The 13,374-nt window shown below is 42.6% G+C and overlaps 1 protein-coding gene across 3 annotated transcripts in view; it reads left to right on the top strand.

Moving 5' to 3' along the window:
* The window catches only part of robo3 (roundabout, axon guidance receptor, homolog 3 (Drosophila)), a 312,623-nt gene that overhangs the window by 254,935 nt on the left and 44,314 nt on the right, over positions 1 to 13,374 (top strand). For 2 of the 3 annotated variants that reach the window (XM_060847034.1, XM_060847032.1), the window contains exons 17-21: positions 440 to 634; positions 5,470 to 5,493; positions 8,356 to 8,398; positions 8,493 to 8,641; positions 10,852 to 11,130. In XM_060847034.1, the coding sequence (XP_060703017.1) occupies positions 440 to 634; positions 5,470 to 5,493; positions 8,356 to 8,398; positions 8,493 to 8,641; positions 10,852 to 11,130 (690 nt within the window). The remainder of the gene's footprint in view (positions 1 to 439; positions 635 to 5,469; positions 5,494 to 8,355; positions 8,399 to 8,492; positions 8,642 to 10,851; positions 11,131 to 13,374) is intronic. The other variant, XM_060847033.1, reaches the window with a different exon arrangement.

Below are 13,374 nucleotides of genomic sequence, written 5' to 3'. Positions count from 1 at the left end.
GATTCAGCAGCTCAATGTGCCTTCGTTGACGGTGTTGCCTCCTACATCAGCATTGGTATAGGAACAAGGGATACATTAAAAAGCAGTTATCTTTTGACAAAGTGTTATTGGATTCAGAAATGCTAACTTTGTTTCCCTCTCTACAGATGCTGCCAGATCTGCTGTGTTTCTCCAGGGCTTTCTATTTGTGTTTCAGATTTTCTGCATCTGCAGTTCTTTGTTTTTGTTTAGGGAGTATTGAATGAAGGATTTCCTAAACAACGGGGCGAGGGATAACATTGCATGATAAGCAGTGAGACAAAAATATTATTTTGGACAGTCATTAAAAATGAACAAGCAATGCATTATGTGCTGCTCTTCAAGATAAATTTCTATCCTGATTGTACTTTATTTCATATGTATTTCTTCACTTTTATCTAATCTGGCCCACTCTCCCCAGATCCAACTTCAGACCAGGAGCCGGTTCCTGTGGAGGACAATGAGAATGTCAGTCTGGCAGAGCAGATCACAGATGTAGTCAAACAGCCAGCATTCATCGCTGGCATTGGGGGAGCGTGCTGGGTGATTTTGATGGGCTTCAGCGTGTGGCTGTACTGCCGTAGAAAGAAAAGGAAAGAACTCAGTCATTTCACTGGTAAGGGGGAAAAGCAGAACAACAACAGCACATTTCATTTGTTCTAGTGTTAATCTAGCAAATCACAGTAAAACCCTGCTTAGAAATGTTATCAGACAAAATTTGAAAACCAATCCACAAAAGGACATGTAGTTAAAACCTACCTCCTTAAACAACATCCCAAAAAAGCAGCAGAGAGATGAAATAACTGCTCAGAGGCCAGTATCCCATCACCAAGTCAATCTTTACTTACTTGTGCACAGTACACCAGCTATAGGTAACCAGCTCAGAGTTTGCCCTCTGAACTGAGGAGATTCTAAATCTCCTGGTTATTTGTTTTTTAACCAGGTCACCCTTTATTTACTCATGCACAGTAACACTGACTGTAGCCAGCCAGCTTGGAGTCATTCCTCAACTGAGGACATTCTTATCTCTTGGTTATATTTTTTTTTAAGAATTGTCGAGCAGTGCCTGCTTGAGACCCTGTGCAATTCACCAAATAAAGAACTTTGAATTCATACAAGAATTGGATGAATTTGAAAACAATAGCTTGAAATAACTGGTCAGAGTCCCGTTCCTGTCACTAAGTCATCGTGGGCGGCACAGTGGTTAGCACTGCTGCCTCACAGCGCCAGAGACCCGGGTTCAATTCCTGCCTCAGGCGACTGACTGTGTGGAGTTTGCACGTTCTCCCCGTGTCTGCGTGGGTTTCCTCCGGGTGCTCCGGTTTCCTCCCACAGTCCAAAGATGTGTGGGTCAGGTGAATTGGCCATGCTAAATTGCCCGTAGTGTTAGGTAAGAGGTAAATGTAGGGGTATGGGTGGGTTGCGCTTCGGCGGTTCGGTGTGGACTTGTTGGGCCAAAGGGCCTGTTTCCACTACTGTAAGTAATCTAATCTAATCATCCTTTATTTGCCTGTATACAGTGCACTGGTCGGTCCCTGAACCGAGGAGATTCTTAACTCCCGGCTTTTTTTGTTTGTTCAGGGTTATACAAATTGACAAACACATGGCACACTAATAATTAACAGTCAAAAAAGCTACAAAGAAACGGGATCCCGAAAACAAACACTTCAAGTCCCCTATAACCAACAGGAAAAGCAATAGATTGAATCAGTGAAGTAAACCACATCTCAATACTCCAAGTAAAAATGTACAGCAAACAGCCAAAACAGTGTGTAAAAGGAAACTCTCACATCAGCATCCCCAGCGGAATAAACTCTCCCCAGGAATACACAAAATGCAATGCACATATAGAAACATAATTCAATCACAACCTACACGATAAGATACAGTGCCAACACAGTATACACATAAGTGTAAGGTGCAATCAGCGAGGGGCAGTGTCCATTCCAAGACAGTGTCCACCCATTAGGTAGAGTCCACTCACAAAACAGGGGTGGCCCCCAATGCCGGGGCCGCTCCCAGAGTTCGCCATCTGACCCAGAATCCACTTCCCAAACCCAGAATCTGTCTCCAACATCAGGGGTCACTCCTGACGGCATGTCCTCCTCCTCCTGTTGACAGGGTGCACATGCTGCACACGAAGGCTTAGCTTCCCCACTCACACCGCCACAATAAGCTCCCAGAGACCTCGCCCCCACTCAATGAGCTCGGGCCCATCACGGAGGTTTAGGTACAGTTCATGTACAGGTATTGAGGCAGCACAGGTAAGATTAGATTAGATTAGATTACTTACAGTGTGGAAACAGGCCCTTCAGCCCAACAAGTCCACACCGACCCACCGAAGCGCAACCCACCCAGACCCCTACATTTACCCCTTACCTAACACTACGGGCAATTTAGCATGGCCAATTCACCTGACCCGCACATCTTTGGACTGTGGGAGGAAACCGGAGCACCCGGAGGAAACCCACGCAGACACTGGGAGAACGTGCAAACTCCACACAGTCAGTCGCCTGAGTCGGGAATTGAACCCGGGTCTCAGACGCTGTGAGGCAACAGTGCTAACCACTGTGCCACCATGCCGCTCTTAAAGATGTTCAGTCCAAACAGCTGACTGTGGAACAAAGAATAAATCCCACCACCAAATTGTCTCTTCCACTTCCACATCTTCTGCAAAATAACTATGCAATGCTGGTTGCAGCTAACCAGCTGAGAAGCTAGTTCCGCAAGGAAAAGGAATAAAACCAACGATGACACTGGCTGCAGCCAGCCAGCTTAAAGTCAGCTCCCCAGAAGGAAAAAAAAAGTACAGCTCCGTTAAAAGAGAAAAAAAGATCTCACCAGACCACTGGCTGTAGTCAGCCAGCTCCAGAATCAGTTCCCTGTCAACAAACAAAACAAAAAAATCCCTACAGTAACACACTAGCTGTGACCAGCCTGCTTGGAGTCAGTCCCTGAACTGAAGAGATCCTTATTTCCTGGTTATCTATTTTTCCTTTTCTTCAAACCCCCAGACTACCATTGAACCGTGGTAATGCCTAGTTTCCCCCAGCACCCATGGCGTGTGTGTGCAGGTGTTGGACACAATGAAAAAAACAATGACTGCAGAAAACTTAATTCATATTTCTCTTGGTTTTAATTTTTTCTTTTTTGTGTGTGTGGCCAGCCAGCTCACAGACAGTCCCTAAACTGAGGAGGTTCTAATCTCCTGGTTATATTTATTTGTTCTTTTTTTCCCTTTCTCCCCCACACTACTGCCAAAGAGTGGCAGTGCTTATTTATTTCCCAGCACCTATGTCATTTGCATGCAGGTGCATGACACAGTGAAAAAAACAACAAGTGCAGAAAACTTTATTCATATTTCTCCTCGTTATATTGGTCAGCCAGGGCTTTCCTGACTTAGCCCAGATTAACACCCCCTCCCAATCAATGACTTCACAGTCAACAAGATCCAGCTGGTTCCAAGAGGTTTATTTAAAAGCACAATGGAGGTTAAAAATAGGGAGGTCTTGGTTAAAACACCAGGCATTAGTTAGATCACACCCAGAATACTATGAACAGTTTTGGTTCCCTTATCTAAGGAAAATATACTGGCATTGGAGGCAGTCCAGAGAAGGTGGGAGGGATTTTCTTATGAGGAGAGGTTAAGTAGGCTGGACCTGAACTCATTAGAACTTGGAAAAATGGGATCTTATTGAAAGATGTAAGATTTTGAAGGGACTTGACCATATAGATACAGTAAGTTCATTTCTCCTTGTGGGAAAGTCTAGCACCCGTGGTTACAATCTTTGTTTAATTTATTCATGGGATCTGGGCATCACTGGTTAGGCCAGCATTTTTGTTTTGCCAATTCCTAATTGTCCAGAGGGCAGTCAAAGGTCAACCACGTTTCTGAGAGTTTGGAGTCACAAACTAGACGTGTGGTTAGGATGGCAGTATCCTACCCAAATGGACATTAGTGAACCAAATAGGTTTTCCTGACAATCAATAATGGCTTTGTGGTCATCATTAGATTCTTATTTCCAAATTATTATTGAATTTAAATTCCACCCATCTATCATGGCAGGATTTGAACCAGGGTCCCTAGAACATTACCCGAATCTCTGAATTAATAGTTAGTGTTAATATCACCAGGCCATTGTCTATCTTGATCTTAGGGTAAGGGATTGCTCATTTAAGACCGTGATGAGAAGGAATTTATTCACTCAAAGGATAGTGAATCTGTGACATTCTTTAATGCAGAGAATTGTCAAGGTTGGGTTATTAAGTATATTCAAACTCAGATAAACAGATTTTTAATCAACAAGGGAATTAAAGGGTAAAGAGATTATGGGGAAAAGGCAGGAAAGTGGAGTCACATTCCCCAATCTCATTGAATGCCAGGAGAGACTCGATGGGCTGATTGGCCTACTTCTGTCCCATGTGTCTTAGGAAGGAAATTCCAGAGCATAGGCCTTTGGTAATTGAAAGTATGGTCATTGTCACTAGATTATATATTGCTTCGTCCAAACATCATCATTCCCTTCTGGACTGTTCGCCTGTCCAGGAACACATTTTCAACTTGAGAAAGCTTTATTTTTTTGTAAACATACCATCAAAACACCCAGTGGACTTACTACACAAAGAACAAATCACAAGCACTAGTCACCATGGGCAATGTCGGGGAAGAAATTGTTATTGTTTCCTCTTAGCTGCCATGCTTCAGCGCAGTCAATAGTGAGGAAACTGCTCAGACTGCCTCAGGACACACGTGCTCCATTTCCCCTCACAGTCACCTTTCCTCCTGGAGCTCAGCCAAATGAAGAAGCTTGAGATGTGGGGAATCTTGGGCACTGCCCCATTGATGAATTATCCAGCACAGGACGCTACATTATTGGGGCTGCAAATTCTTTCTTCAGTTTTAAAAAAAATGCTTGTCAGAAATTTTGGTTTTTTCCCTCCCATATGACCCTACCTTTGCTCAAACAACATAAATTCATTTACGTTTGGTCCAGATTCAAACCCTCAGTGCGTTCACTCAATCTGTGTCCTAACAGTTTTATAATGATTAGGAACTCGCCTTGTCACGAGAGATCAGAAGCGCTGAGGTTTTTTGCATAGAGTATAGATGGTGGCAAGACCTTACATGTTGAGTCTTTTAAGATGGAGAGGCTGCTGTGCTGACTGACCAGTGAACTCTCCCGCTCTTACCACCAGCGCAGGTTTATGGGAAGGATTATCAGGTTGGCTGCTGGCCACATTACAATGGCCACCTGTGGTCATCAGGTCCCAAAGCAGCATTCGAACCCAGAGCTCGGGCTCAGATTGAACCAGAAGAGCTTGATCAGAGGTAATATCTAAAGGTGCTCCCTTAGGAATATGGCCAGTTAACAGCATGGCCTCGGTGATACAGTGAGTTTAAAGTGTTGATTGTATTTGCTGATCATCCTCTTTCTCTCTTTTTTTTCACAGCTTCCTTTGCATACACGCCAGCAGGTATGTTATGCACCGTTTTCAATTCTCTGATACTTTGAAACATTTCCTTGTGGTCTGCAGAGGTACAAAGGCTGTGATTGTGAAGTAAAGCAAAGCTCCAAAGGTCATAGGCATTCAATAAATACATCACTCTACCCCGCCTTTGCTCAGCAACATTCAGATGAGCTTTTTCTTTGTAACAGACACAACAAAATTATCTCAACTGCAAAGGTTCAGTGCACTCCTATTAAAAGAGCTGCAAACTAATTCCTGGCTGTCTTTTTAAATTAAATGATTTATCCAGAATGGTAGCCGTCAGCCAGATCAATTTTATTCAGTATATTGTACACCCTTGTGATGCTGCATTAAGTATAGGCTGGGAGAGCTGAACTGTTTGGAAACCTGATGAGAAAATGGTTGCCTGTCAACCTTGCAGAGAGGGCTGGTCAATAAAATGGATTTTCTTTTCAAAGAACTGCTGTAAGCAAAAAAAAAGAGAAATAAATTAACATGGATCAATCTGGCTGGGTCCAGACACCAAAAAAATGGAAATGTAGTGATTTTTGTTACACACGATCACTCTTCTAGAATACAGGGGTGTCCAAAATATGGACCTTTTCCAATTTGCCAGCCCAAGCAATTCACCTGTCAAATAGCACATTGTCAAGTCTGTTATAAATATTGAATATATAATAGGAAATTAACACACTACATTACTATATTGAAAAAGAGGTCTATGTAGTCTCTCATCAAAAGCTATCAGCTTTTAGAACTGTCCCTGCATGTTGATGATGTATGGGGGTGCTTTGAGAAAGGCTACGGGAATGGGTATTATCAGTCTAGAGCTACCACAGGGACCAGTTCTCAAAAATGCTGGAGGTCCCATGATGGGGTAATTCAGTACTTGGATGGAAAATCACAGATGTCAAGCCACTTTCCTCCATTCTGAGCCTGAGAATTGAGCATGCCTCAACTGTTAAGGAAGAGGAAAATCCATCGGAATAATTACAGGCACAAAATCCAACAGGCCTCCAGGCTAACTTGAGTCATCAGTGTGGAGCTACATCCATCAGGAGTACATGCCAGAAAATTAGCTGCCTGCTGCAGAGTGGGGCATGCTCCCCAAAGAACAGGTGTGCCCCTGCATGAGGGACAGTTCAACATCTGAATATGTGACCACTTTGACTTGGCTGCCCAACTTAAAAGCGCCTGGTTTTGCTCAAAAGCCAACTGGAAGGTTTTCAACTCTTACCTACAGCTAATGTTAGAGCCTTGCAAGAGAAACAAGAAGATGAAAAGCATGAGAAGTAACCCTTTTACTATTGTAATGCGTTATGGACTGCTCCATGATATATGAAATTTGGATTTGAGTTTACACAGTACCTTTCAAGACTGTGGGGCAGCCCAAAGTGGTTTTCAGGGAGTGATGTACTTATGAAGCATCCTAACGGTTATAATGCAAGAAATGTACCATCCAGTTTACCTTTCTGTAAAATCCAGTTAAATCATCCAGTTGTGTTGGAAAATTTTCCCCATCACATTCTCGGGCAGTCCAATCTTGATCAGAAGCACTCGCTGTCTCACAATATTTTAGTCTCAGGCATTCGCATAGCCATTTGATAATACAGAACTTTAGTATTCAAAAATACTTTTTTAAAAAAATGAAGAAAGGCTGGATAAACTCTGGTTGTTGTCTTTAGAGCAGAGAAGGTTGACGGTGGTACTTATTAGAGGTGTGTAAGATTACAAAGAGTGTGGAAAGGGCAGATAGAAAACAGACGTTCCACTCAGTCGAGGGATGAGAAACAAGGAGGCATGATTTTCAAACAAAAGGCAGGCATTTATTGGACATTTGTGGGAAACCCTTTTCAGCCATGAGATGGTGGGTCTGGAATGAGGGTAGTTGCAATGGAAACCTCATATCTTTTAAAAAGTGAGCACTTCAAGTATCATAACATTCAAGGCTAGAGGCCTAGTGCGGGAAAGTGGGACTAGTGTAGGTTGTACATTTTTGGCAGTACAGGCTGAAGGGCCTTTTATGTACTGCATGATTCTATGATTTTGCCTCATGTTCACATTGCTACTGTCTGAATCACTTCAGACTTGTGCTCCCTGATTCTCAATCCTTAGGAACAGGTTCCTTGCTTCTATGCTGTCCAGACCAATGCTGCCCCTCATTTTATTTTTGTTGTGAGCACTTCCTGAGGTCCACACATGGCAGCATGTTCTGAATCTGGATGTCAACATGTTGGCACACTGATCACGCCAAGCAGAATACAGACAATCTCAGAGGGGCCACCAAATGGCCCTTCAGCTTAAAGGGAACTCTGATCCCCAACCCTTCAAATTTTGAACAGCTCTAACAAATCTTCTCTCAACCTTCTCTTCTGGAGAAGTTGGGGCTCTTCTCCTTAAAGAAGAGAAGTTTCTCATCCCTGACACCATCATTTTTGATGAATGAGTTTGTTGCACTAACACAGATGCTTTGACATTTTTTGATTCCCTTTGAAAATTAGAAAGGAAATCCTCCACGTTTTTCGTGAATTGATGACAGATTTTTCTTCCTGCTTCTTCCAGAAAGCAGCTGTACTAGAGACACGGGAGTTACTGTGCAAGGCCACATTATAATGGAGCCACATTCCTGAAGAAGGGCTTATGCCCGAAATGTCGATTCTCCTGTTCCTTTGATGCTGCCTGACCTGCTGCGCTTTTCCAGCAAAACATTTTTAAGCTCTGATCTCCAGCATCTGCAGTCCTCACTTTCTCCACATTATAATGGGTTGCATGCAATGATCTTTTTCCAGTCTAATTATTCTGTACCTTCACTCTGACTTAACAATACAGTGTCTTGTAAAGTTTTAACTAGTGTTTGTTTTCATGCAGTAGCTTTTCCACATGCAGAGACCTCGGGCATCTCAAGCAGCAGGTAAGCTCCAATCAGCTCCTTTAAAAACAAATCTGCTGAGGTTTGTAATTATTGAACCAAGCTGTGGTGTTCACCTCATGATGTCTCCCCTTAGGCCAGGAATGCTAAATGCAAACGTCACCAACTACCCCTGGCTGGCAGACTCGTGGCCAGCCTCCAACCTGATGAGGAATGGGAATGGAAAGGAACCTACTGCCAGCTCCTGTGTGGCAAAGCATGAAGCCACAGAGCGCTTCTACAATGGTGAGTGAGCCTTGGCAAGTGTGCACGAGGGCAGGAGGTCTATCTGTCAACACCCATTTCTGGCCCTGGGTGTTGAATACTCTCCAGGGTTTTGGTGCTGTGTAAGTGATACCACAGGGAGAGTTGTGGAAACCGTAATCACTGGTCACACCAGCATGTCACCTTTTTGATTTTATGAATTGTGTAGCCTACGGGCATAACTCCCCAGTGGGAGCGAGGAATCATATCTTTCTCAAGAAAGCAATGAAATGAAGTACAGCCAAATCAGACTGTCACTCAAGAGATAATTAGTCAAACGGAATTGATCCCATATGTGAGGACATTTTGCTGTAGCAAGCCTTTTAAAATTTGGGTTTGGAATATGGTTGTCGTTGGCAAAGTTGGCATTTATTGTCCATCTCTAATTGCTCTTTGAAGCTGGTGTGACCCAAGGCTTCAGCAGTTTGATATAACCGAGTGGCTTGTGTGGCCACTCCAGAGGACAGTTACACGCCAGCTGTATTGGGACTGGAATCAAGAGTAGGCTGGGCCAGTTAAGAGCTTAATGTTACCTTCCCCAAAGAACTGTAGTCAATTGGTTAAGCTGTTACTGCAATCTGATGGCTTTAATGATACTAACATTTTGTTTTCAAATGATTTGAACTACATTCCAATTCTCAAACCATTGCAGTAAATGTTCAGTGTTCTATTAGATTAATTTAGGCCTCTAGATAATGGAGCCAGTAAACTAACTATTGCATGACCGCATCAAAGCCCCATCTGTCCTGAATTCCTATTTTTGAATGTGATGCTATGGCAAAGTGCCAAGTACAGGCTACTGGCAGCAGATTTGTAAAGGCTGTGTGCAGAATACCGGAGAGCACACCAACATAGGGACAAGGAGGCATTTTTCTTGTAAGGCCATCAGCTCCAGGCTACATTTTGCTGCTGGTTTTCCAGAGCCCGGGGAAATCCAGCTGTCAATTGTTAAATTGGATTCAGGCTCCCAACTTACTGTAGGAATCCAATTTAAATATGCTAATGAAAGCCCCAGTACCTAAGGGCACATTGGATAAATGTTCCCAATTTACAATTATTTACCCCTTCCAACATTATACACACTTCACTCTCTCTCTCTCTTTCTCATGAGATAGTATTAGGGCCGAGATTTCTTTCTCAATGATAAAGGTAAAATGAAAGTTGGAATGCAAGAACCAGTTATCTGCTGATCCAAGCCCCGATTCAAAAAGAACCTGCATTTGCATTATGATATGTCACTTCATTCAGACACTTAGACACGCTACATATAGAACTTGTGTTAGTGTGCACTTACTGTTATGTTAAGTATTTAGAGGGGAAAGGATCAAAAATACAATCACAGGAATATGGCACGAGGTGAATTGTTCATTGGGAGAACCAGTGCAGACATGATATAACAAATCGCCTCCTCCTGTGCTATAAGAACTCTGTGATTCCATCTGAGCAGGCATTTTGCACACCAGAACTTCAGGCAGTTAGTCAACTGGGGAACTAACGAATCTTATTAATGCAAGGGAATTATGCTGACCAGAAGGTGCATGAACAACTTCTCATATCATTAACATGCCGCAGGAAATGCTGGAGTGGACAGAATTTAGATATATCTTGACATGAACACCAAATGATGCACTCTCCCCTCAGTACAGCACAGCAGGTTAAGCCTGAGTAAAAACTTGGTTCCAGCACATTTGGAATGCAGTCCTGTTCTGCAGATTATCTGTAAGATAGTGGCAGGAAATTTGATGTTAAAAGTTTGAGACTTGAAAATTTGCCTCAGTGATGGTGACGAAGACAACTCTCGTTGGTGGTTGTAAAATCCCATCTGATTCACTAATGTTGTTTAGAGAAGGATATCTGTCACCTTTACCTGCTGTGGTGACACCAGACCTACAGCAATCCAGTTGACCTTTAACTGCCCTCTGTGTTTCTCTCAATTCAGGATTCACTTGGAGATGGGCAACATTAGCTGGCTTTGTCAATGAGATCCATCAAGTGAAAATAATCTGATGCACAAAATTCTACTGATTTGGTGGGTTCCTATAGACTCAAACATTTTTAGGGCATTCAGATTAAGAAAAGCCAAATAAATTATTGGTGAACATTCTATGCTATGATAACCTATGCTGCCTATAAACTTGGTCGACAAACCTCTTTAAGTTTGATTGTCTTTTCTGCTGTATATCTCTGTCCAGATGCTGGCATTTCCAACTATATTGCCCAGACGGAGAAGTTTGGAACAATGGTATCAGATGGCCCCATCTACAGCACCATCGACTCTGCCAGTGATGAAATGCGCACATTCAATGGGGCCTTCCCACCTCAGCAGACCACATTATATGCCAGCACGCCTGTGGTGCCGCTTGGTGTTCAGAACCAATACACAGTGGACCCTGTCAATGGGCACTGGGGTCTTCAGCCTGGACCTTCCAATGCCCAGTACTCACAGCCCGAACGTGGGAGGTCAGAAGCTGGTAAGATGTTTGGCACCATTTCATTAAACTGATTTTTAACTGAAATTAGAGTGTTGGAACCATTGTATCAGAAGGAGAAAAAGTATTCATGTGCCAGTTTGAGGCGTCTTGGATATCCTACTGCTGCACTTGGTAAGCTGAACAATTTGCATTCAATTTCTTTCAATGGATTAGAGCTGGCAATACTGTTCAAAATGTTTTACTTAATTAAGATCTCTTGCACCATTTCTCTAGCTTCTTGTACATTCTCCAACTGTACACCCAGACAATTCTAGGACAGCACGGTGGATCAGTGTTTAGCACTGCTGCCTCACAGCGCCAGGGACCTGGATTCAATTCCACCTGGTCTGCATGGAGTTTGTACATTCTCTGAGTCCGGGTGCTCTGGTTTCCTCTGACAGTTCAAATATTTGAAAGTTAGGTGGATTGGCCATGCTACATTGCCTATAGTGCACAGGCTAGTCGGATTAACCAGGGGAAATGCAATGTTACATGGGTAGGGGGTTGGGTTTGTGTGGGATGCTCTTTGGAGGGGTGGAATGGACTTGATGGGCTGAATGGCCTATTCCCACACTGTAGAAGCGCTATGGTTTGAATTGCATTTGCTAATGCAGCTTTGTAGTCAGGCTGTCGGAAAATAGGCCATTCAGCCTCTCAAGCCTGTTTACCATTCAATGTCTGATCTGTATTTTAATTTCACCCATCCATTCACCTTAGCTCACATTGCCCTCGGCAGTATGTAATCTATTGATCTCCAGACACAAAATTAATATTTCAGATAACATCTACTGTGTTTTGCAAGACAGGGAGCCTCCTAGCTAATTCAGTTTGATTCAATCAAACCTTCTGATTCTGGCTGTGACTGACTTTAGTTATACACTGTCGAATTGGCTCCATAGTTGGGACAAACACATCAGGAACAATGATGATGAGGTTGAGTTGCTTGCTGCACTTTATACAGAGCACAGTTTCAAGTAAATAACCTGCTATGTATCAGAAAACAAGGATTCCAAAAATTACCTAGGGCTTTTCTTGGCCTCTAGGCCTCACTTGTGGGTCAAATATCCATCTTTTTAGCAGTTAGTGCAACTCACCTAATCTAACGGAATGCCCCATCTGACACAATGGGTCCTTCCAACCTAAACAGCAGGACCATCCACCAATATAATTCCTGTCTCTGTCCCTTTCAGTGCAGTCAGACTGTCTCTTCATTAAAAGGAAGGTCTACACTTGAAAATCAACTGAGAAACTTTGGGAGACAGGAATACTCTGGGAGTATTTGAGGGGATACTGTAAATACATTAATTATGTCTGCATTTATGGATACTCGTATGTGTTGTGCATGTTTCTGTATCTGTTTCATGTGTGAGCTGCTTGCTCGAGATTTGTTGGTGCATTCCTGTTTTGTTTGTTGGTTTGTTTGTGTTGTGTGTGAGAGAGCTTTGTTTTATATATATGTTGTGTTAATGTATGTCTGTGGATCTTGGGTCAGGTCTTCAAACACATGATTATTTGTTACAACCAGACCCAGACCACAGTTCGCTAATTTGTTCTGATTTCAGAAGGGATACTCCAAACCATTAAGCTTCCATGTAAATAGCTCCCCTTCTTTATCAATGCAGCCCATTGGACATAGGCAGCAATTTAAAAATTATTCCTCTCCTTCTGTATAACTTCCTCCTGGACCCAAACTAACTTATGTTTTAAAGTGGACCAAATTATCCAGGCATTTTTTTCTTAAACAAAAAGAGAGTGAGTCTATTTATTACTTTCCTTTCATACATAATGCTTAAAAAGGAAAGAGCAGAGAAAGGAGAGAGAGTAGTGATGATACCTAGGGATAGGATCAATACATTAGTAAGGGCGGATCTCAGATCAGAGAAATAAAATGTGAAACCTGTTTGGGTTGAATTAAGAAACAACATGGGGCAGCAGACATTGATTGGATTTATTTATAGGCTCCTAAATAGTAGCAGTCATGTGGGACATGGAATTAATCAGGAAATGAGAGCAGCGCATTTATCATGGATGACTTCAAGCTGTATATAGACTGGGTAAACCAACTGAGCACTTTAACAGGAGGATGCATTTCTGGAGTTTTGTAAGAATGGTTTTCAAGATCAGGAGGAGCCAACTAGAGGCTATTTTTGTGTTACATTATGAAAAGATTAATGAAATAATTAACCATCTTTATATCACAGAACATTTACAGATGAGTGACCACAATCTGAAGAATTTCACATT

The sequence above is a fragment of the Hemiscyllium ocellatum genome, chromosome 29 (assembly GCF_020745735.1).
Source record: "Hemiscyllium ocellatum isolate sHemOce1 chromosome 29, sHemOce1.pat.X.cur, whole genome shotgun sequence".
NCBI classification, from domain to species: Eukaryota; Metazoa; Chordata; class Chondrichthyes; order Orectolobiformes; family Hemiscylliidae; genus Hemiscyllium; species Hemiscyllium ocellatum.
Note: the sequence above shows the minus strand (reverse complement) of the source record. Positions and strands in the feature narration are given on the sequence as shown.